The 24322-nt window shown below is 43.2% G+C and overlaps 1 protein-coding gene across 7 annotated transcripts; it reads left to right on the top strand.

Moving 5' to 3' along the window:
* The first annotated feature begins 1280 nt into the window (after positions 1–1280).
* On the top strand, positions 1281–24166 carry c2cd5 (C2 calcium dependent domain containing 5). Of its 7 annotated transcripts, none has more exons than XM_041938269.1 (29): positions 1281–1592; positions 2044–2152; positions 2312–2398; positions 2557–2728; positions 2822–2917; positions 3255–3410; positions 3529–3766; positions 6203–6363; positions 8737–8825; positions 10771–10879; positions 14906–15020; positions 15170–15268; positions 15385–15496; positions 15586–15665; positions 15985–16171; positions 16265–16429; positions 16983–17027; positions 17545–17685; positions 17766–17829; positions 17964–18025; positions 18215–18313; positions 18456–18545; positions 18660–18738; positions 19407–19499; positions 19994–20026; positions 20435–20506; positions 21715–21908; positions 22004–22150; positions 22345–24166. In XM_041938269.1, exons 2-29 carry the CDS (start codon positions 2063–2065, stop codon positions 22462–22464), a joined length of 3195 nt encoding a protein of 1064 aa, XP_041794203.1. In that variant the 5' UTR covers positions 1281–1592; positions 2044–2062; the 3' UTR covers positions 22465–24166. The 7 variants fall into 7 exon arrangements, with proteins under 7 accessions (XP_041794203.1, XP_041794200.1, XP_041794199.1 ...); XM_041938266.1 differs by having other exon boundaries at positions 20435–20536; XM_041938265.1 differs by having other exon boundaries at positions 20405–20506.
* The last annotated feature ends 156 nt before the right edge of the window (positions 24167–24322 follow it).

Here is a 24322-nt window from a genome sequence, read left to right as displayed (position 1 = left end):
TTTTGTAACCTTCTCTCTCTTGTTTGAACTGAAAACAGAAAACATTTGCATGGGGCTAAAACCTTTTGGCTCATAGTGTGTTCATGCTTTGTGGCATGCTGAAAATTTGTATGTATGTAAATAGTATGATGCAGAAAGGGAATGTTGGTTAAATGTTAATTTCATCTTTTTCTTCTGCCTGGCGCATGGCTGTTACCATCCTCTAAAGGTTGGAAAGTGTTGACCTTGATGGTGTCACCCTCTTCTGACATCTCTGTGAGAGTGATGATATGTTTTGTGGGCATACATGAACAACAGCATGTGTTTTTTTTATAGAGGCAGGTTCAGTATACTCCCCAGCTGCACAAGACAGCATGTGACAAAACATTTCCACTGCATCTATTGTAGGATCAACAACTCCCTTGACATCTTCCTGTCCCTCTATAATTATTTCATGCATTATAATGAAGGAGGGAATAGTAACGTTAACTAGCTATGTAAGGAAAAACTTCAGGTGAGAAGAGGACACCTGGGTCGTACACGTGTAACCTAATCTTGAGTGATGACTCCCTCCCCATAGTTCCAGGGTTGGCACAGACATTTGTCTTCATAGATACATACAGAGCAAAAATACCAACCTATGGTCTGACTACCCCCAGTGGACAGAGGTGACGAGCTATAGGCTCTGTGATTTAATTCAGACAAATCCACCTGGCACTTGGCTCAGTATTTCCTGACAGCCAGCACCTCCCCAGAAAGCACTGAAAAAAAAACATATACCAAGCAACATTCTAGTATTTGTCGACATTAAGAAAAAATGTAGAAAATATACACACATATCCATTTTACATCAGTGTGAATAAACAAATAAATACAAAAAAAGCAAAATTGAAAGAAAAATGTAAACAGTAACATTACTGACCAATAACAGAGTAAATAATATCACATAGAGGCTTATATAATTAAAGGTGAGTCCTTGCTTCCTCCGACCGGAGTCACCTGGGAAATGAAGCGGGCCGCGGTTGTTTAAATTGCGCATGTCTAAAACCTAACGCTGCCTTTCGGTAGATTCGGAATATTTTTGGTTATTTGCACATGTAGCGACATAAAAAAAAACAGTAAAACGGACCAAAATTTATTTTCAGTGATTATTATGTAGTTATGTGTATATATTTATTTAATGTTTCCAGTAAAGCTGGTTCTTAAAAGGGTTATTTGGTTGTTTTGTCTTACAGCGGAACGTTATTAGACGTTTTAAACTGAAGGACGAGCTTCCGATATGTACATGAAGGCACCACACACTGAAAACTCATTCATCACGAGCTGTCCCGATCGTGCTAACCGTTGGCTTTACGCGCTAACCAGCGACATGTGTCATGACTCAATTAGTCGGTCGTAACATCAGCCGTGCTGCTGTGTCTTTTTAGCCGTTATATTAGCTGATGAATATTTCCAACTTGAAGGACACTTTCCTGCCTGTTGTACGGGGAACTGACGTCTCGTGTTATGGGAGAGACACGGAGGTCAGAGGAGCGCTGGGCTGTCAACAGTAATGTCCGAGTTAAACGAGCCTGCTGCCGTTTTGACAGCTGTATTTTGATATTATAGCACTGGTAAGCATTATGCTGTTTGCACTCGGGGTAGCTAGATAATGTTATTACATGGGTGGCGGCTTTGCGGTGTGATCGTAAAAACATGGCCGATCAGGTAACTCAGAGCTAAGGAGATTGTGACTGCAATGCAGTTAACGTAAGTGGCTTTTCTTGCTAGCCTCGCTTTGCTAACGCAGTCTAGCTAACTGACAGTTGCTGTCGTGTTCATAAACGGTAGTTGAATAGATAACTGTGAATCGAGGCGATAGAAGCATTCAATTCTCGTTTAGCCGAGGGAAGCTAGCATATTAGCCAGAGAGCATGTAAATAGAGGATGGGGCTCTCCAGTGTCAACAACATATGCCAATGAGGCCCACTCTTCAGTCTACAATGTTAGTGACAGCAGCGGTGATCTTCCAGCAGTTGAAAAGCCATTGATAGATTTGTTGTTACTGATATTATTGGTTCACAGATCAACTTAAAATTACAACATGCCCGGGAAACTGAAAGCCAAAATTGTGGCAGGGCGCCACTTGCCTGTGATGGACAGAGCCAGTGACCTTACTGATGCTTTTGTAGAGGTGAGAGAAGTTTCAAGACTTATTTGTCTTTAATGAAACCATTCACATGCGTAACAACATAAAACTTACATTTGGTTTCAACATGGTTCATCATCATTACTCAAAATACTAAATGATGCATTTAAAATGTGAATGTGTCTTACACATTTTCTTTCTCAGGTCAAGTTTGGAAACACAACTTTCAAAACCGACGTCTGTCCCAAATCCCTCAATCCACAGTGGAACTCGGAGTGGTTCAAATTTGAGGTAAAATGCTTGTGAGCTTCTTTGTAATGATGGCAGGCTGTGGTATTATTATTTCAATGTATCACACACTGTGGAAGAATTGCATTCAATTGCAGCATTCCTAACCTCTCTTGTCTCTGCTCGCCTTTGTCTTCTTTCCCTCTTCTCTTGCTGTACAGGTTGATGATGAGGACTTGCAGGATGAACCATTGCAGGTCACAGTGTTGGACCACGACACATACAGTGCTAATGATGCCATAGGGAAAGTGTACATCGACATTGACCCACTGCTGTGCAATGAGGCTGCCTCTGTCATCTCTGGCTGGTTTCCCATCTATGATACCATCCACGGTACAAGAATAAACTCATCTGACCATGATAGTTGCACATTTTTTCACCTTGTGTCATATTCCTTATGTATTTCTTACTATCATTTGTTATTAGGTATCCGAGGGGAGATCAATGTCCTTGTCAAAGTGGAGCTTTTTAATGATTTGAACCGCTTCAGACAGTCCTCCTGCGGGGTCAAGTTCTTCTGCAGTACGTCCGACTTGACTTTTGCTTCACAATTGTTTTACACTTAAAAAATACAAGACACAGTTCACAGTGCAGTGGACATTACCCATGAAGCAATGCATGAAAGATGTTTCATTTGAGGACATCATTATTTTGATGTTTTAGCAATGTTACAGCATTGATGCTCTTATTAATCTGCACCAACAACAAAGAACATTTCCAACATTAACAAAATTTTAAGATGTGTCAGTGCCAACAGAGTATTTGTAAACAAGGGATAAAGAATATGTGCTGAAAATAGAACAAGCTGAAGATAAAATTATTTTTTCCCATTGAATCTTAAATCCTTTGTGTATGGTAGCCACATCCATTCCACGATGCTACCGAGCAGCGATGGTGCACGGGTTTGTGGAGGAACTTGTGGTGAATGAAGATCCAGAATACCAGTGGATCGACCGTATTAGAACTCCTCGCGCCTCGAATGAGGCCCGTCAGAGACTCATCTCTCTTATGTCTGGTAAGGAAATTCTAAGTGATCCTCTTTTCATGTTGGTGTGGAGGAAGGAGAATTTGGGCCTTCCTGTTCCCAGACTCTCTTGTAAATGTGGTTAATTTGTGTGATACCCCCTATTTAGGAGAGCTGCAGAGGAAAATAGGCCTTAAGGTACTGGAGATGGGTGGGAATGCAGTGGTGGGCTACCTGCAGTGTTTTGATCTGGAGGGAGAGTCTGGCCTAGTGGTCCGGGCCATAGGTACTGCCTGCACACTGGACAAACTCAGCTCTGGAAGCGCCCCCAATACCACCACACATGTGCACCCTAACACAGCCCCTGCTTCCAATGCCTGCAATTCCCCTTCAAAGGATGGAAAGGAGTGAGTATGATCTAACAACGCAAGCATGGACCCTGCCTCTTTTTATGTGCAAGTTTCACTGCAAATCAAGTTTGTGAGAATGGGGAAAGATGATCGATGTGTGCATGAGAGGGAGAGCGTGTGGACGAAATGTACTGTCTGTTATGTCTGTTTATTGCCTAGCGGTCAGTCCTGTGTGTGTCTCAGTATCTTTTGATTCCCCTTTGTAGTCTGTGCGTCTAATGTGTTACGTGTATTGCATCATGAAACTAACAGCACACAACATATCCTGAGACACACACATGTACAGTACACACACAGCCATCCTCAACCCCCCTCCTCCCTTGTCTGCTCTTTTAGACCGCTCTTGCATGGCTTTCTGCTCTGCCTCTGCATGTTCTAGTGCTGCGTCTTTTAGTGAGTATCTAGCACACATGTGTTCTGCTCAGCCTCTAACCGTGTCCTCCTTCACTTTGTCCTGTTGTCATTCTGGCTACTGGCAGTTAGCACGTGATTTCATCTAGTTACTGTAAGCATAACTACAGTTGAGTGCATGTGTGCCTCTTATTTGCATTCATGCAGTGCATCTGTGTGTCGGTGTGTATCAGATTGTGTGCATCAGGGATGTAAACACTGGTGGTGATAACTTTGATTCTCTACCTGCATGTGTGATTATCGGAATATTTGCAAGAGTGACTGTGGGACTCAAAGACAGTTTTCAGGAAATGATGCACCTAATATATATTTTCTAAACATTCTATACAATACATCTATACATATTTTTCTCAGCCTATTTCCTCTACCCTGGCCCAAATTTTGTAGCAAAACATTGATTTTGGTTTTGGTAATTCATTAAAACAAGTCTCTAAAAATGAAGAAAAAAAAGTTTGCTTTTGTCATAGTTTTTCTTATTTGTTGACCACATTCAAGACTGTTAGGTATAAAGAGACACTCCAATGCAATAATATGATTTCAACCCCCAATTTTTAGGTATTATTCTTTTTGATTTTGTTTTTTTATCAAGTCTCTCTTGCAAATGAGGTGTCTGACCTCAGTGAACAATCAAACAATAATTGAATAGTGAATAAAAGAATAGTGACAGATGCCTCTCACTTTTCCCCGAGTCCAAAACGTACAATACTATAAAAATACTATAAAGCAAAGAAAAAAGGAAGACATTTGAGAAGTTAAAACCATCAAATCTAGTTGTCCTTTCATTTTGTGTTGATGGTTGTTGTTTCAGTCGTAATAGGGACCTTCCATTGGGGCACATTTTTTAAAACTTCTCCACAGGTTAGCTTTTCCTTGCTCCTGTTTTGGCCTTTGTCATCTTTTTCTTTTGTGTTTGCATCCCTGCTGCGTATGTTTGCGTGAGACTGAGATCTTTAGCCGAGAGCTATGCATGAGTTTCCTGCTGAGGCAAAGACAGGAAGTAAAAACTTCTTTTCCCTTTTGTCTCCCTTTTTCACTCTATTGCAATGTTGTGCTGTTGGTTCTTGTGTGCGTCTCTTTCTTCCTCTCTGGCGCTCTGGCTACATTCGGATTCGGACGTTTCTCACTGCTTGTGTCCAAATCGGCCCTCTGTCATCCTCTGTCTGCGTGCTGATTGGCCCAGGTCCCCCCTTGCCCACGGATGCCGCTCCACCCACAACAGCCCCGTGCATTCGGCCTGCAGCTCCCAGAGACTGTCCCAGAACTTCTCTGTCTCTGTTCCCACCCTCATCTTCACTGGTACGCAGAGGCAGGGAAGGAAATAGATACAGAAGAAAGATAAGAATTTTAAAATATAAAAAGAAGTAGATGGTGATATTTATATGGAAGGAGAAAAGTGGATTTTTTTTGCTGGAGTCTGGTAGATTAACAACCATGTAGTAGCAATGAAGCCATGGTGTGGACAGAGGCATCAAGCCATAGAAGGAAGACAGATACCTTATGTCAGAGAAAACCCAAACGTTGGTAACCTCAAATCCCTCCGTCAGTCATGTGTTTTTTCAACGATAGAGGATGGGCAGCCGGGATCTCAGTTGTATCATTCTGCATTTTTATTGGCTATTTGCAACAAATGTGTTTACAGTGTGTTTTTAGCCCTGAGGAAAGGCCAGTGATCTCTCTACAGTCACCTGACCTTTGCTTCACTCTACTGGGACACATGCTTCAGCTCGTCATCCTCTGTTGAATCTGACCTTCCCGTGTTTTGCCACATTGCTTTCTTTAGCGTGTGTGTGTGAGTGTGTTTCTTTGTGTTTTTTCGAATTTTTGCTTTCCACGCTTGCTTTTTGTTCTCCAGCCATCCGTAGCACCTCAAACACACCTGACCCAAAGCAAACAAATCACACATTGAAGTAGTCACCTTCCCACTTAATGGCAACACTGACCCACGCCCATATGTGCGCACACGCTCAGAGGGTGAGGTGGTGACTGACGTGGGTGTGTGTATGTGTCATGTTCTCCTGGCAGGCCGGTATTTGGTGAGGACCTGCTCTCGTCCTCCGGCCCGCCAACCCCTTTCAGAGCCCTCCCCACCTCCTCCTCCTCTCCTCCCCCCTTCTCTCCCTCCAAGCCATGCAGCCGCCAGTCCTCATCATCAGACACAGACCTCAGTTTGACGCCCAAGACGGGTAAGAGCACTTGGCCCCGTCCCCCTTTCCCATTCTCATGCCTCCCTTCTCCTTCACCTCATTGTGGTGCTACTCTGGTGGTGGTTTTTGAAATTTTGTTTATTTATTTATTTTTATTTTTTTTTTTATCATGGTTGATTTTAACATTATTTTATTATACATAGTATTGTAACTATTTGTTTAGCCAGGTCCCATCCTCTCCCTGTCCTCAGTTGCCTGGTGTGTCTTCTTTTTTCACACTATCAAAAAAAGATATTCTTGTTAGCCTTCAGTATCTATAAAACATGGGCTTCGTAGTGTGAAAGACACACCAGGTCTCTATGTTAGTCTTGTCCCCCTGTTGTTGTGGTCTTTAATGGAAGCACTGTGTCTCATGAGGGGCTGTTGTTGATCTAAGGTCACTTCTTCATTAGCAGCCATTATGGTTAATCATTGAAGAAAAGGTAAGTGTAGTCAAACTCAAGGCCCCAAGGACAACTGCAGCATGTTTTAATCCAGTTCACCCGTGAACTATATATAGCCTGAAGAACCTTCTCACCAGAGCCGCTCCCCTGACCCCTCAGGAGGGGACCAGCAGCCCCCCAAGCTGACATCCCTCCTCCTTGTTCCCACTCCTCTCCTTTTCTTTTTCGTATTCCCTCTTCTCCCTCATTCATTTTTCGTATTCTGTCCCTCTTTTAGCAGCTGCATTCTGCCATTCATTCTCTTACTCATTTGTGTCAACTCGCCAAACCTTATTCTTTGCACACCCCTTTTCTGTAGCTTACCTCCAATTTGTTATGCAATTCAAATAGGACTGGTTTTGTGCCCTCTAATGGCTGTTTGCACTAGTTGGAGAAACAGCCAAACAATCAAAAATTAAAGGCATATAAACCCTGATTCCAAAAATGTTGCGTGGCTGTGTAAAACGTAAATGAAAACAGAATGCAATCAATATGAAGTGTTCCTGAGACCATGTAGTCATATCCTTAAAACAACAACATATGACTTATAAATAAGACAACAGTCTTTGTATTGTTTTCAGTTGAGCTCATGCCTGAAAGGATTAGCAAGTTACCACATTCCGTTTTATTTATGTTCTACACAACATTGCACAACTTTTTTTGGAATCGGGTTTGTAGCTTGCCAACTTCATCCATGGAAAACAGTGACAAATTAGGATGAGATTGAAGCCGTTGTACAGGTTTTTGTAAGCTAACTTACAGAAATAACAGTTCTTACCTCTAAAATCTCTCCATACTGTATGTCCTGAAAAACATGAAATAAACTACTCTTAGCAGCTTCTACCACAGCTATCATGCTGGCTGAAAATGGATATGTCACCCACTACTGAATGATTAGAGCTGAGTGAATGGTTAGTGCTAACCAAAACACTTATCAACATTAAAATGGCTATCTTAAACACAATATAATGCTGAATACATGAAGTGAAACAAAATTGGTCTGATTATCAGGCTGTTCAGGCGATTCTTTCTCTATGCCGGTGTCCACTTTCTCCCCTTCACATTCTTCTCCCCCTCCTCGGTTGTTGCGCTCCTGCTCACTCTCCTCATTGCTCTGCCTGTCCATTCTCAATATATCTGTGTTTCTCTGTGCACCCTCTATCTGTTTTTCTGCTGGATAGAGGGGCCCCAGCCAGTGAGACGCAGGCCTGGGATCTTCCTCTGCCCCAGCTCCCCCACCCTCTCCACAGACACTCTGCCCCTTCCTGGTTCTGGCTCAGTGGGCTGTGGTCACGGCTCTGCCCCCAGAGCCACCACCCCACCCCCTCCCTCCACTACCCGCTCAGACTCTGCCTTGCTGAGAAAGAGCGTGTCCTTCACTGAGGACCTGCTGCTGGCAGCCTCCGGTATAGTAGGACCACTGTGTGTCATCAAGTAACAGCTTACCACACTGTAGCGTTGGCGCCTCTCTCTTATATTGGCTCAACAGCAGGACCCTTCACACCCAGATTGACTTGACTGTTGTTATCAGAAACATTAACTCAACATGCATGCTGCAACTGCCCAGAGCGCCCTATGAAACAACATTACTGACTGATATTCCTGAGTTCTACTCAGGATTCGCCCGCCTCAGCATGTGGTTTGATGTGTTTGTCAGGCATACCCAGACCTTACTCTAGGTCCCGGTATTTATGCTTGAATAAGAGAAAATATTAAAAAGTAGGCTAGTCTTAGGATGAGGGTAAAGCAGGTTTATTGACTGTTCTCAGTTTATGGTGTTGTGTGCAGCTCCAGCAGTTATTTTCACTTGACTAGTCATAACATGAATATTACAATGTAATAATCTACTAACAGTTTTACTGGCTTTCTAGTCCATTGACCTGTGTGTTTCACGTGACGAAACTGAAGCCAGACTCTCCTCTGTGATCAGGAATGGGCAGCGGGGGCAGCGCAGGGAAGGAGGCAGGGCCTCTGAAGACCCTGCTCCGACAGCAGACGCAGACGGCTCTCGAGCAGAGGGTATGATGACACTTAATGTTCGCACATGCTTATACATGTATTGACCAGCTCATTCTATGTTCAGACGTTTGAGACTCAACTGCGCTGCAAAATGCAAGTGCTCAGTGTTAATTTCAGACACGTACGTCACATTTTGTTGCAGCATGGACTTGTCTGGCTGCTAAACTGCAATGAAACACAGAAGAAAAAAATAGAACAAGGTTTTGCTTCCTACATATCAGAGCAGCAAGCTAGGGGTGGCATGTTTGATTTTGATAGGTTTATGCTTTGACATGCAGTCAGATGTCTGGACATACCGTCAGACAGTAACTCAGTGTGCACTTTTCAAATTGCTGTATTTTTTGTGAAAGATCACTAATTTCTACTGGTGAGGTGTTCAGTGTTTAATGGGGGAGTGGGTCTGTTTAAGAGCAAGTAATGTACACTTTCTCTGTCCTCTTGACCACTTGTGCTACTCAGGGAGCGTCCTCCTCTGGGTTATTGTTAAACGCAAGGGTATGTCCCATCGGTGTGGCACTCTTTCTCTCTCTCCACCTTTCCCCTAACACCCTGACCAGCTGATGGCCGCCACAAAGTCTAAATCAACTCCTAACCCGCCCCTCCTCTGCTGTTTGTAGATCTCAGAGGGGCAGACTGGGTTGACCAACATGGCAGTGGGTCCTTGCGTGACCCTCTTTGTGTGTTTGCTTGGCGCCCACTGCACTCTAATAGATTCACAGACATGTTAGGTGGAGGGCTGGAGGCTAGGAGTTGTGTTCCCTTCAGGTTTGAAGGGTGTGTGACTGTGTGTGTGTGCCTTCTGGATACTCCAACACCTCTGTCCTTTCTGACTTCTTTTCCCGAGTCTGATTTGGTTTTCCTGTGTCAGTAACGGGAATGAGCACGCTCACCTCATCACCTCATTCTTGCCCCCCTGCTCCGAGTGGGAGGAGCTCTCTGTCAAGTTATTAGCTGTCTTCCTTCCTGGAGTACTGGACAAGAAAGAAAGTAGCGGTATTCTCATCTGAGTTCTCATCACATATCCCTGCATGGTTGGAAATCACAACGTGACCCTCAGGTTTTCTGTAGGTGGCTACCACTTCAACTTAACAGAATAAATACCAAGATGCAGTTCAAGTATTTCCTAGCTCCTCGTGTGAGTGACTGCATGGATTCACATCACATTATTTGACTGGAGGCAAAGGACCAGCTTTCATGTTAGTGGGCAGAGAGAAGCATGTAAAACAGAGTCCTGATCCTCAGTCAGGACCTTGTGAGTTTGTGTGTGTGTTTGTTCTTCACTTCCAACTCCAAACCTAATTAAACGCATTTATATAGATTTGAAAGGATTGAATGAATCACTAAATCAATGATGCAAAATATCTAGGCTCAATCACTTCCAGATCTATTTGAAATGCTCTTGAGTTTGTGCCTACGAGTGTAGGCTGGAATGGACCGAGTGGGGACTCCTTGGGAGTAAAAGCCTTGCATGGGGAGACACCATCACACTCAATCCTTGCTGCATGTTGGCACTTTTCCTAACACTGCTATCACCTCAATCTGCAGTACCAAGTATTTGGGACTCAAGATTTGTTTCTTGGAATATGCCCAGGGAGGCAACAAAATTTCAAGTTTGCTCTCCAGTTTTAAACATTTGTTGAAGATTTTTGTTCTTCTGCCCATCGCCCCTGTTCAAAGATCTGATGGTTTCTGTTGCAGAACTTTAAAGTGCTTATATCTAGTTTGTGTATTTTTCAAACAAGCATCTGAAAATAATAATTTCAACACAAAGTTACATTTAAACTCAGACACTCTGATATTATTATAGACCTTAAGTTGTGAAAAATATTATCAATTCCGATAAAATATTACAATCAAGGAAATATTATCAGCAAAAATACATTGGGGAAAAGTCCAGAGTGTGTTTTCCCCTGCTGTAAGTGACAGGGCTGTTTTCCACCTGCAGGAGTTTCCCTTCTTCACCTTGACGTCTTTCCCACCTGGTTTTCTGGTTCATGTCGGCGGAGTGGTCAGCGCTCGCTCTGTCAAACTGCTGGACCGTATACACAACCCTGGTGAGTTCATCGCACTCAAACACATGATGTCCCAATGTAGCCCATCCATTGTACTGTGAATATGTAATCATATATGAGATATGAGTGAGCTCCTCCATTGACCTCCAGTATCGTGTGAGTGTCTGGCCTTGTATGCAACTGGCCGTTAGTTGGTGCTGTCCACTATCTTCTTGTGTTGAAAAGTTTTCCTGTGTATGGTCTAAGTCTCAATCTGTTTGATTGTTCAGAGAAATCATGTTGAAAGATTTCAGTTACTGTATGTACGAGTCCTAAAGCAGGTGAAAGCTGTTCCTGGTCACACTTACAGCCTGTGGCTTGGTAGCAATATGATGGCAATAAAGTTTGGATAGGCTATCATCACCTGTGTTAAAACGTCTTATGAATAGGGGCAACTTTCACCTCGTGGTTTGACTGACTGACTGCCTTTTTGTAATGTATAGTGTGTGTGTGCGCGCGTGCGTGTGTGCGCGCGTGCGTGCGTGTGTGCGCGCGTGTGTGCGCGTATGTATGCCTGTGTATATGCCTGTGTATATGCTGTGGTTGCAATGTTGTTGTGTGCTGTCCCCTGGAGGTGAGGTGCAATATTGGTGCATGGCTCCAGTCTGTTGCCTGTTGCTTCTGTTGTGTGGTGATGTTGGCTGCAGGTGGCGCTGTGTTTAGGTACTGTGGTGTCTTATATATGCTCTAGTGCTTTGAGTTATCAAATATGCTTCTTATCTCTGTGAAATCCTTATGTATTTATGTCGACCTGTTAAATGAGATTTGCATTGATGACACTTTGCTCATTAGGCTAGCACCTGCAAGATGAAGCCGTTGGACTATTTGAGTCCAGTAATTTTGCCCTCGCTTTGTTTAATACTCTCTCTTAATACATTGAATCAGGGAGGTCTAAGAATTTAGGCTGAGGAGAGTGCTGATGAATGTTGGCTGGGTTAGGATCAGCAGGGTTCTTTTCATAGGTTGACAGGGGAAACAAAGCCAAAAAAAAAAATTTTTGACTAACAATCCCCAAAAAGGTCAAGACATACAATGATTAAACCTACAGAGTTCCTCTAAACTAGTGTAAACAGCATAGTTTCCTCGTAGTTGTCACTGATCAGTATTGCAGGTGTAAAGGTGTAAGGTGGAAACCATACTGAAAAGAGCCCTGTTCACTGTTGCAATGCCTTGAATATTATCAGCTACCAAGGTACCCTGTGGAGTTTTTGACCACACATAGCACTATGGAGTAATGTTTTTACCAGTTCTGCCCCATGTCTTTGTTTTGTGCACAAAGATGCACATGTATGTGTGAGCATGCAGGTGATGCAATACTCTGCTGATATATATCATGCTATTCCGCAGATTGATAATTGGTGGCAGTATTTTACAACAATTTTAAATATTAAAGCATCGGCTTTACAAATGATTTAAAGTTCCCATGAAATAGCTAGTGGAGTGCTATTTGCCTCCTTATGTTTATGCGTTTGTAACTCTGACGTCAGCGGACCGGGACCATACACAACCTCTGAGACCAGGGGAGGCCAGTTTGATGACAGGAAATGCAGTACTGAGGTGACACCCAGTGCGGGATGAGTTGTCAGCATTTTTGTCATTGTTTTCCAGGCAATGACAAACTCTAAAATGCCATTAATGATACAAAATGCCAGAGTTGGGCCAGACACTGGCGTATAGGTAACATATAGTGCAAGATGTGATAAAATCACTTGAACGTCGATTTTGACTTCATGGGAACTTTTAGGATACACACAGTTTGTTTTGGTGAGAAACTCTAAATGTTGTAAATGTAAACTTGTTTGTTTACAAGAAAACTCCACAGGGCACCTTTAAGTTTAGAAAGTGTACTGGAGTTAGGCTGCTACTGCATGCTCCTTTTTTGTATTATGTACAAAGCTTAATTTTTAAGTCTTTTTAAGATTTTGGCTAGGCCTGTAGCTTCTGCTCATCTCTATTCTCCTCTTTTCCTCATCAGTCTTCTTCTTTCGAGATTGTTTTCGTAGGCTTGAACATAGTTTGTCTTTGCATAGTGATTGTGGGGTGCTGTCTGTCTTTGCATAGTGACTGTGGAGTGCTGCTGTTGTGCTGTGCTTGTTTGTTAGACTATCTCTTCTTTTCTTTTTCTCTCTTTTCTGTACTAACGGTGTGTTCTGGCCCAGCCATGGGTAACACGCGCTCATACAAACTGCTAGACTGGAATAGTGTCACTGCAGGTATTTCCCCCCTTTTACTGCTCTCACCCAAAGGAGTGATGGCAGCTCAATGATGTTAAACCTCTTAGCATGTACCCAGCACTGACATTTACCAACATAGGCCAGCTAGCTTAAATATCAACAAACAATTTGAACATTAGCTGGATACTATATCGCTGACATTTGATGAATTCAGTGAGCTGCCATTCTCCTCTCTCTAATCTGTGTGAGTGTGTGCTGAGCTGAGTTGAGCATGCGCTGTGTCCCCACCCCCACCCCATCCAGCCTGGCCTGGCTCCCCCCCTGCCACCCAGCTCATCCTGCCGCTCACAAGAGCTGCAGCTGTTCCCTAATGTTGTCCCAGCGCTGTTCTAACGCTTCTTGAATCAGCACCATGGTCAAACCTGTCTAGACCAAAGGTGGTTTAGGAGGTTTACTCTGTGACAAAGAGCCACTGACCGGGCATGTGCATCCCTAACTCACTGGGCCGTATTCATACTGAGAGAGAGAGAGCGAGAGAGAGAGAGAGGAGGAGGAGGGATGGATGGATGCATGGAAGGCAGGTTGATTGGATGGGTGGCAGTTGAGGAAAATTAAAAAAAAAGGATTTGGGATGTATGATAGGGATGGAAGGAAAGATGCCAGTTTGGGGAAAGTATGAGGTATGATATCACTCAGTATTTTTGAACTGAAAAAGTCAACTGGATTTGATGGACTCTGGTGAATGAATATGGCCCTTCTCTGCCCATGAGCGTAGCGTGCACATGATCATGAGCGTGCACGTTGGTGAGCCTGTGCCTGTGTGACATGCTGCTTCTGGTTTAAAGGAACCCACCTTGTGGGCCTGAAGCCTGACCATCAGCCATTATTCTTCATCTCCTCAGTTGATCTCCCATTATTTTCCCCTCATCATTCCTCTCCCCTTGTCTCACCTAGCAGCTAAGTTTCTCTCTCTTTCTGGGGCTCCGTCAGCATGTGGCCCTCTCAGGGAGTCATGGGGTGCGGCTCAATACTCTAATGTCGCTTTCTTCATGTCTTTCATTGTTCGGTGATCCAGAACTACCAAATGATTGAGATTAAACTCACAACTTGCAACGATTTGGCTCTTTTGAACAGTGTTGATAAAGCAGATGTGGTATTGGAGTAAAGCCTCATGAGACTATTGAAACTCACCCATGGTTTAGCCTAAGTATGATGAAGGCTCAATCCTTCTTTTCCTACCTTTGTCACCAGGGTAGGAAACACTTTTTACACTTGGGCACAGTGTCTTTTATGTAAGCCAGCAAGATTTTCTTTCCATAGTCAGACCACCACAGTAAAGCCATACCAAATGGCTGGTGTCTGTATTTCTCATCTGTGTCCTTTCTGTTAGTGTGGCTGACTGAAAGGAGACATGGAGAAGAGGGAGACAATACGTTTTTTGATAATGTGCCACTGAGAACACACATGACTAACCTAACCATTGACTTTGCCTTCATCATCATCCTCAAACTCTCATGGAACCATTCTCACTGTCACTTTGTTTCACAAACTAATAGTTGGTTTTGGCTTGCTTTGATACACCATATAACCCATGAATAATCAGAAAATACAACCTGTTCTGTTTGCTGTCTGTTTGTTTTCTGGTAAGTCAAAGCAGTTAGATGAGATAACCAGATTATATACAGATTTCCTGTTTGTAGTTATCAGTCTTTTTTTTTAATCTATGTTGACAACTGTTAGTTACTGTTAACTCATCATTAGCTAGACTTAAGCATTGAGTGAGGTTTTCATTGATAACACAACCAACCCAAATGTTTTGCGAACGCTGTTTGATTCAGAATTTTGTGTTTTGCAGATGAGCCAGAGACTCGTGATGCCTGGTGGGAGGAGATTCGCCAGGAGATCAAATCTCATGCCAAAGCTCTTGGTTGCCATGCTGTTGTGGGGTACAGCGAGAGCACTAGCATATGGTATGTAGTTTTTGGCTGCTTTGGCTATTGTTGAATCAGTGTGTTATAAACCAGTTTGCTAGTTGTCTTAAACACAGGAGGTTTCATGCCCTGTTCTCATTCTTCTCCCTTTCTTTCTCTATTGATCTTTCTGTCTCCACTCACCACAGTGAGGAGGTGTGTATCCTGTCAGCGTCAGGCACAGCAGCCATCCTGAACCCTCGGTATATGCGTGAAGGCTGCCTCGACATTGGAATCACCGACCACAGGTTGTTCTGATTCAGAGACTGAGCAAGCTGATTCATTGTAATGTGTACAGTTTATGTCATTACAGCTTGGATTGAGTAATGGAGGCTGTTACCAGATGGTGTGTGTTGTTCGCCAGGTTTGAGGAGCCGTCTCCCCCGAGCTGTGGCTTCTGTCACATCCCGTACGATGAGCTCAACATGCCTTTTCCCGCCCAGCTCACCTACTGTTACCATTGCAGACGACAAAAGGTTTGCAGGGGTTTACATGTTTTATGCAGTCATAAATGCACTTTGGTGAAAAAGTATGACTTAATTCTAATTTTTATGTTTTTTTCAAGGTTCCTGATGTGCTGTTCACAACAATCGACCTGCCACCAGAAGCAGCTGTCACAGGGAAGGGTTGTCTTATCCAGGCCAGGTAAAACACCTCACAGTTAAATGGCTCCAAAATGATGATCAAAGAAATTCTGCACTAATATTAACCTCCCAATAACAACAGAAATATTTCACGTAACAGTAATATAATTTATACAGTAATACAAGTGAGATATAATGCAGTGAAATGTAGCACATAGGAAAGTTGTTAAATCACTCCAATTCATCAATCACACCCGTGTTACTTGAAAACATTTTCCCAGTGGCAGCATGTAGGCAGAACGGCAAGCGTCGCAAAATGGAGCCTCACATCAAAAGACATTGATCAAAGTGAGTTAATGCCATGGTTTATTGACTTCCAGACTGTGTCGTCTGAAAAAGAAGGCCCAGGGTGAAGTGAATGCGACAGCCATCTCCAACCTGCTGCCTTTCATGGAATACGAGCTGCACACTCAGCTGATGAACAAACTGAAGCTGCGGAGCATGAACGCGCTGTTTGGCTTACACATTCAGATCAGTGTCGGAGAGAACATGCTCCTGGGTCTGGCTGTAGGTTGACTTTTTAAGTTTAGCAGCTTAATTAGCCATGCATGTGTTTGCTGCAGGACTTTCCTTAAAGTGTGTGTGCGCGTGTGTGATCAGTCTGCTACAGGAGTGTACCTGACAGCCCTGCCGGCACCAGGCGGCATCCAGATTGCGGGGAAGACCCCTGGTGACCTGAGCAATGAGCACCACATCCTGACCATCCAGAAAAGGATCAATGACACCATAGCCAAGAACAAAGAGCTCTATCAAATAAACCCTCCGGTGAGACACACAACACATGCATGGACAGTTGCTGCCAGCTAGGTTTCTATAGCATTTCATTTCAACACTACAGTAGCCACAGTGTTACGTGAGAAATTGTGACTCCCATTAGCCCACAGCCCATGACATGTGAATAGAAAGCTTTGAGAACCTGTTTCAACCATAAGGTTTAAAATTGTTTTGTTAACAGGTGTTGGAAACTGAGCATTTACTCTGATGAATCATGTAATACTACTCATCTACCTATATCTTTGGTCAAATTCTAAATTCTTAAATGTGTTTTTAGGGCCTTAGTGTCAGATGTCAGAATAACATCTAGTTAATTGCCCTTAAAGATTTGTGCCACTGTGTCGCATATGGTGTTCTATCAAGTTAGAGAGTAGTGGTAGAGTAGTGATGCTTTTACACAAACAGATTTTGCAGTGAACTGTTTCCATTATTTTGGCTTTAATTCTCTCTGTTCCAGTGTTAAATTCATGTACGTAATCATGTAGTTTGTTGTTTGTGAATTATGAAAAAACTTACCCCTCTTGTCTCTCTCTGGTCATTAAAGAAATTATTTGCCCTGGACCCTGAGGTGTTCTGCGGCATAAACATGGTACTGAGCACGGCAACTTTTCGCTGTGAGACACAGCAAAGCATGTCAAATATTTCACTGTATTAATCACAATACGACACCACTTTTACTGCAACTGTAACTGGGGACGTTTGGGAGCAGGACGATGTGTAACCCCCTCCAGAGTCACCTCTCGAGGGCAACCCACTGTAGACTCTTTGTATCTGTATTAATGTATTTGGGGTATGACCATCTGCCCTGCCCATTTACACTCTCACCTGTGTGTGCGTGGGTCTGTGCGTGTGTGTTTGCCCTTACTCTTCCAGATCCTTATTCAAATTAACACCAGCCGTGTGTGTGTGCGTGTGTGACGGTGCAGCTGATTGGTTACTTGAGTTTGTGTGAGCATGTGGTGCGTTATTAACATAGTCTTTCTACTAGCCATACAGTCTGGACAGATGGGAGTTGCAGATGGGTGCTGCATCTCACATCTGGTGGTGTTCCTGCGTGTACTTTGACATCCCGTCTGCTCAGGCCTCGTATCCGCTTTTGCTTGCAGGAGCTGACAGAGGAGCTTGTGGGCTCTCCGATTCCTGAGCCGAGGCAACGATCCAGACTGTTCCGCTCCCACTCGGAAAGCTCAGACGAAGTGTCAGAACTGGACCTCTCCCATGGCAAGAAGGATGCCTTCGTGCTGGAGGTGTGTATCTGTGAAAATAAGTACGTTTATATGCAAGTATTTCCATGAACAAGCATAATCATTTGCAATCATTTCCATAGATTGATGACACTGATGCTGTGGAGGACATCCACTCCCTCCTCACTGATGCCTCTCCCCCTACAGGTTTGTTTGGTCCCACTCACATTAATGTGCATCATCGCGCACTGCACATGCTCAGTCAGTAATCTCCTGATTGACTTGAAGCTCTTATAAGCATCTTTATTCATTTATTTCCATTACAACTTTTCTATCCTCAGGTTTCTACAGCTGCAACACTGAGATCATGCCTGGGATTTACAACTGGACGTCAGGAGTTCAGGTCTTGCGTCATAATAGATTTTTACTTCTTTCACAGATTAACCTGCTGTTATCTTCACCAGCATGTATATATTGCTATTAAAGCATTATTATTATATTTGTCGTTGTTCAGAGTACCAATTACTGTACTTTAGGAAATTAGGCCCTTTTTTTTTTCTTCATGCTGTGCGTTTCTGTTACTGTCTTCCAGATGTTTACATCTGTGAGGGTCTTTAGGTTGAGTAATGCCAATCTTACTAACCAAGCCTTGAACAAGATCTTCACTGATTTGTGTGAGAATCTGCTGAAGGTAAGAAACCCTTACTGATCAGTTGGTAATTATGCCATACATGGTGCCATGCCTGGCCTTTGTTACACATTGTCACACTGATGTTTGGAGTGGTTGTCTTTTGAATGTGGACTTAAAAGTCAATTCATTATGTTTGTTGCAGAGTTTTTACTTCAAGCTGCGCTCTATGATCCCCTGCTGTCTTTGTCACCTCAACTTCGCCGTGGCGGTGCCAGAAGAAGAACTCATACAGGTAAGTTTCAAGTATCAGGCCATCTCTGATTTGTGAAATTGCATACAGAACAGAATAGAGAAATTTAAATTATTCTTATATCAACTACTGTACCTGTGTCCGCCTGTGTCTCAGGTTGCGGTGACGGCGGTTGCCATGACGTTTGACAAAGACCAGACTCAGGAGAAGCCAGCAGACAAGCCCATCACCAAAGGTCTGTCTGGTTAAAGGAGATTATTTATTGTTTTGGGAAAATGCAAGCATGCAGTTCACCATAGATTTGCTTTATTTCTGGATCTGAGGCACCAGTTGCAGCTCTGCTCAAATTTAGGGAATCACATCTCTGACAACACTGATGTTTCAATGCTTCGCACTCATTAGCATAGTGTTAACAGCTTTATTTAAGAAACATTTCCATTGTAAGTATAGCATGAAACTGTATTTTTCGATATACAGTATAGCCATCCGCTGTAGGTGCTTGTGGGCAGGAAGTTAACTGGAAAATGGATATAATGTGTTTTCTTTGTTATTAGTCAAATTAGTAGATTAGGTTTAATCAGACAAGCCATCTACTGTATCTGGAAGATTTTAAAGCTGTATCTCTGAGTGGAGCTGATAATTGATCCCACAGTCATGCAGTAACTGAGCTAAGATAGGCTAATGTCAATATTCACCAAACTTTGAAACTGCATGCCAAAACACAAAAGCCTTTTTATGTTTCAAGTGTTTGTGTCTGTAGTAATGAAGTAGGAAAACAGAACTCTGCTTTTAAGAGCATCCTTGACTAAACAGTGTAACCCGTTAAAGAAACATCACTTCCGTTGTGCTTTCTGTTTGAAATATGGCTAAAACACCCTGCTGATTCTGTGTTTTACTTTTCAGGATGCAGCGAGACTGAAGAGCAGCTGCAGTTTCCGTTGGAGCTGTGCACAGACTCGTCATCCGCCAACTCTCAGCCATCATCCAAATTCTCAGGTAGCCTTTAACCTTTGTTAATGTTTGCTCCCGGTCCTCCTCCTCTGCCCAGTGTCACTAACAGTCATCGCCCATCTCCTCCACTAACACTATAGGTACAGTCTCTTTACTCACCCCAGCTGCAAAACTCTGCCAAAATCAGCTGGTTGTGGTTCGTTCAGCAGGTAAAGAAACAGTGGTGTGTCATAGCTCAGTGTGTTGTGTTGATGCAAGCTTAGATGGCGGCGTGATGTTGTCTAGATGAGATGTCATGCTCCTGAAGCAGCATGGCTTACTTTCCATTCACATGAAATGCACACAGTAACAAGAGTTCCCTAGCAAGTACTGACTATAGATGGAGCATTATGATGCAGAAAACATTTTAGATTTGGAGGTGAAAGCTAAGTAACACTTGCTGTGTTTGCCTTCTGGCAAGGGTAAGGGATTGTCCCCGAACTCTTTTGACTCTCTGTCAAGGACAAAGGTAGACTTTGCTGTTTATGTGTGTGTGACAGGTGTCCCAGAGACTACCAACGTCTCATCTAGAGGTAAGCCCCCTTCTCCTCAACCATCTCCCCCTGCCCCACCTCCCTGCTACCAAAACTACTACACTGCCCTGTTTTGACTTTTCATCCTTTTGTCTCGGACAGAGTTATCCTGCACCGCTCCCAAACCTCATCACTTTTGTTCTTTTCTGTTTGTTTGTTTTTTGTGTCTTGATTTTTTTTTTTTTTTTTTTGTTTTGTTTTCTTCTCTTGTTGTCATCGTCGTTGTTGTTGTTGCGTTTGTGTATGTTCGGGTGTGGGCTGTGTGTTTTTATGTGAGTGTGTGTGTGTGTGTGTGTGTGTGTGTGTGTATTTGTGCTGTGTGTGTGTGTGTGTGTGTGTGTGTGTGTGTGTGTGTGTGTGTGTGTGTGTTCTCTCCAGCTGCCTCCGTTGATTACGGTTCCTTTGCAGACAGATGCAGCACCTGGCTAGAGCTGCTTAGGCTGAAAGCTCACACCATAAGACGAGGATCAGTTAAGACAAGTAGGAGGACACAATCTCTAGCACACTCTGGTGATCATACCCACAAATACAAAACACAGTTTCTCAAGCAATCCACACACACACACACACACACATGTTCGCGTACACTCACACACCCCTCCATGCATGCTGCTGGGGGGCGGAGCATCGTAAATCAAGCACCAGCTTTTTAGCTAGAGTGTGAAAGTTGAAGCCCCGCCCCTCAGAGGGATCCACAATCAGCAGCTTGGCTTTGAAATGCCTGTAGTCATGGTAACCTTGACGACAAATTAACAGGAAGCTCTTTTTTTCCCCTTTTTTTTCTCGATTCAGCGTGCTTGTACTTGGAGCAATTTGATGGCAGTTTCTGGAAGAACTCCCTTGATTTTTCTTTGCATTTGTGAATCTACTTAAGCTGAAAAGACACAATATGATTTGAGGATATACTGAACATGTAAATCTGAATGTGGTAGAGTTCACAGTGGGGTGGATGAGGGGAGGCAATGCTTTTCTGCAAGATCTGGTATGATTTTCAGTCCTGTGCACTGTAAGTGAACTACAATCTAATGTGTGGCTCTGAAGGTTCCTGGTTTGATGGATGTAAGCCACATCAGGTAAATTTGCAGTAAGACAATGGAGCATCTTTCACACTCTGGCTCGTGTACATGTGCCCAGCTCAGCTCACAGCTGTCTCTGTCCGTCTCCATTTCTCAAACCTCTTTCACAAATGCAAACGGATCTAAATATCCTCTCATGTACTTCACTGTACTGCAAATACTGCATTCACACATGTAAGCATACACAGCTGTGCCCAGGTCTGTCTGTCTGTCTGCAGACACTGTGTAACTGTCTTGTCTGTTTGCCTCAACTGCATGACATGCATGGCAGCGCACGCTTTCCACGTGATTGTCTTGGCACCACACATCCACACCACTGCATGTCAAGTCACACATGTACCTAACATACATGGACCACTGACATACTCACATAAGTGTGCACATGTGTTACCCCTGCTGTGGAAACACTAACAGGATTGCATTTTTGCACGCACATTCCACATTCACATTTCTTTCTGCTTTAAAGTTCATATCTGCTTTTAACTTTTCCACTATTTTTGAGTGTTTTCTGGTATCTCCATTCCCTTTTGTCTTTTTTCTCGCTCCCCTCCTTTTGTTTTCTTTTCACGTCTCCCTCTTTCGGACATCTGCGTGCTTTCTCTGAACCTGCAGTCTCATCTTTGGAGCGCTCCAGTCCGCTGCCTGAGGGACGTTCCCGCTCGCTGCGCTCCAACCGCTCTTTCGGGGGTAGCTCAGTCACCGTGGTGAAGATGACGCCGCTCTCTTTCCTCCCTGGGACACGCATCATTAAATATCTTGGGATAATCAACATGTTTTTTATCAGAGAGACAACATCATTGCGGGAGGTACGATTGCGCACTGCACATGCAGGGCCCCAGGATCATCTCATGCAAAGTGTAGACATACCGGTACGCATGACATCTGTGTTTGTCCTTTGCAGGAAGGCGGAGTCAGTGGCTTCCTCCATTCATTCATAGCTGAGGTGTTTTCGATGGTTCGAGCCCATGTAGCAGCCCTGGGTGGCAATGCAGTAGTGTCCTACAGCATGAAAGAGTGTGTTTTTATGGAAAACCCAAACAAGAACCAGGTAATCTGTATCTCTCTCTGTCTCTCTCTCACACACACACACTGTTATGCATGTCATTATTACACAGGCTTGAAGTTTTTATTTGTTACAGTCCATCTATACATCAATGCACAATGAACTACTCTTGGCATCCTCAGACCTCACATTCAGTCGTGTTCTAACAGTTGAATCTTCTGTCTTTGTTCATCTTCCAGGCTCAGTGTCTTATTAACGTGAGTGGCGATGCCGTCATCTGTGTCAGGGAAACGGACCAGGAACCTGTTCCCCCAAATATCGGACAGACCTGCACTAGTGGAACAGATAGATCTACATGACAGTGAAACACAGAGTCTCACAGAGACACACAACTGAGTGAACACTGTCTCTGAGTCTAGCCGTCCAAATATGAGTTTTATGTCTGCCTTAAAAGTCTATAAAAGATCCAAAGGTCTGGACACAGGTAATGAAGCGCAAGTACTCACACTCAAGAACATGCAGTTTGTATTAATATATGTAGGAGTGCAGGATGTTTCTCTGTGTTCCTCTGTTTGTTTAAAGAGGGCATTTGTGCAGGAGACACTAATGTAGCTCTTTGGGAATAAGGCCACCTGAGAGTGTTTCAAGACTTAAAACAACAGCCAAAGGACCCCTCTGCATCTAACTTTTGACTTTGTATTACAGCCGTCCATATTGGGGTCACTCAAAGATACAGTATGTTGGCCATCCTGTTGTGCGTGGGCACAAGTGACGCTTGAGGCAGCTATGACTAATTTGTCCACCTACAGCTCCCAGGAGGAGTCATTAAATGGCCGTGCCAAAAGGGACACAGTTGTATACCATAGAATAATTTCAGCACACTCAGATTCTCACTCATTGTTGGGCTATTTTCCATCCGTTCATTTCAGAGTAGCCATTTTACAACTGTCAGGCAAGGCAAGTGTTTAAATTTCAATAAGGCTGGTGGTCTTCCTCACAATAGAAAGTTCTCGCTAGAATGGAAATTTTGAAGCTAGAACCCAAACAACACAGACAAACCTGTGATGCCATTTTGTTATGATAATCTTACACCAATCTTAGTTAATTGGTGTCCAGTTTTAATGTCTGACTTAGATTTTGTATTGATTTTGTTTATGGTTAATCTCCCTAATTACTGTCACAGTATTTCTCACTGGCAGTATCCTAAAGATAATCAGATTTCTTCAGAAAGTGTCATGATGTCACAGATTCCAGTCTTTTTATTTTATTTTACATGCATTAGTTAAAAACTGGCCAGGGTTACTGGCATATGAACATATTTTTATAGGGCAGTAATTTTCCTTTTAGAACAATATTACTGTCACTATTAGGATTTGTATCGCTTCACCTTAAAATGGCATAATGGTTGTCTTTTATTACCTTACATCTGGAGAGAGTGGGCAAATGGTGATAGGTATAATACTGGATGGGTATAAATGAAACAGACATGCAGTCTTTGTCATATAATGTGGCCCTTTGGGGGCTCTTCTATTTCTTGGAATCAGACCTTTAGCTGTCTGTTTTGAAGCAACTCTTGCTTCACTCGCAGCTCTGGATCAGTTGTTTCAGTTCTTGCTGTCAAATTTCACATAACTTTTTGTCAAGCTTCATCTCTGTTGCTTTGGCACTCATGCTCTGAATAATAGTCCTGCTACTGATCTGTCCATCCTCCACGTTCCTGTTCAATGCTGGAAAAAGCATCTTCTGGTGTAGGTGCCACCTGAAAATAAACTGTGTAAATGTGTTCTAAAATCAGATTTTAGTATTTTTGTAACACAATGTTTATGAAACCTACTGCTCATGTTGCCTGTGCAATCAAGTCCTGATGTTTTGACTCAGTGTGTCAGAGAATTAGTGGTACTCTAATCTGTTTGTGTTATCAGTTTCCTGTATTTGTGTCTAAAACTTGAATGTACATACTTAGATGCTTTCGCTTTCTGACTAGCAGCATGCAGACACACTTTTTATTGCCATGAATGTGTATGCTTGCCTGGTAAGTCTTGCACAATAAACTCAAAACTAAGATAGATCTATTTGGTCATCATCTTTGACAAAAGCTATGCAAACACTCTTTTTTTAATAGACAGGAATAAAATAGAAATTGATATACCATAGCCCCCCGGCCAGTGGTAGAGAAAGTATTCAGATCCCTGAAGTAAAATTACCACACTAAAAACA

Source organism: Chelmon rostratus, chromosome 6 (genome assembly GCF_017976325.1).
Source record: "Chelmon rostratus isolate fCheRos1 chromosome 6, fCheRos1.pri, whole genome shotgun sequence".
In the NCBI taxonomy this organism is placed as follows: domain Eukaryota; kingdom Metazoa; phylum Chordata; class Actinopteri; order Chaetodontiformes; family Chaetodontidae; genus Chelmon; species Chelmon rostratus.
The sequence above is the reverse complement of the archived record's forward strand: the minus strand, read 5'-3'. Positions and strand labels throughout refer to the sequence as shown.

What these genes read in the sequence shown, in the direction of transcription:
- c2cd5 (XM_041938264.1), top strand. Translation starts at nt 2,063, where the DNA reads ATGCCCGGGAAACTGAAAGCCAAAATTGTGGCAGGGCGCCACTTGCCT. An exon ending in TGATGCCTCTCCCCCTACAG is followed by an intron (nt 17,830 to 17,963) that starts GTTTGTTTGGTC and finishes TTCTATCCTCAG; the next exon opens with GTTTCTACAGCTGCAACACT. An exon ending in AGACAACATCATTGCGGGAG is followed by an intron (nt 21,909 to 22,003) that starts GTACGATTGCGC and finishes TGTCCTTTGCAG; the next exon opens with GAAGGCGGAGTCAGTGGCTT.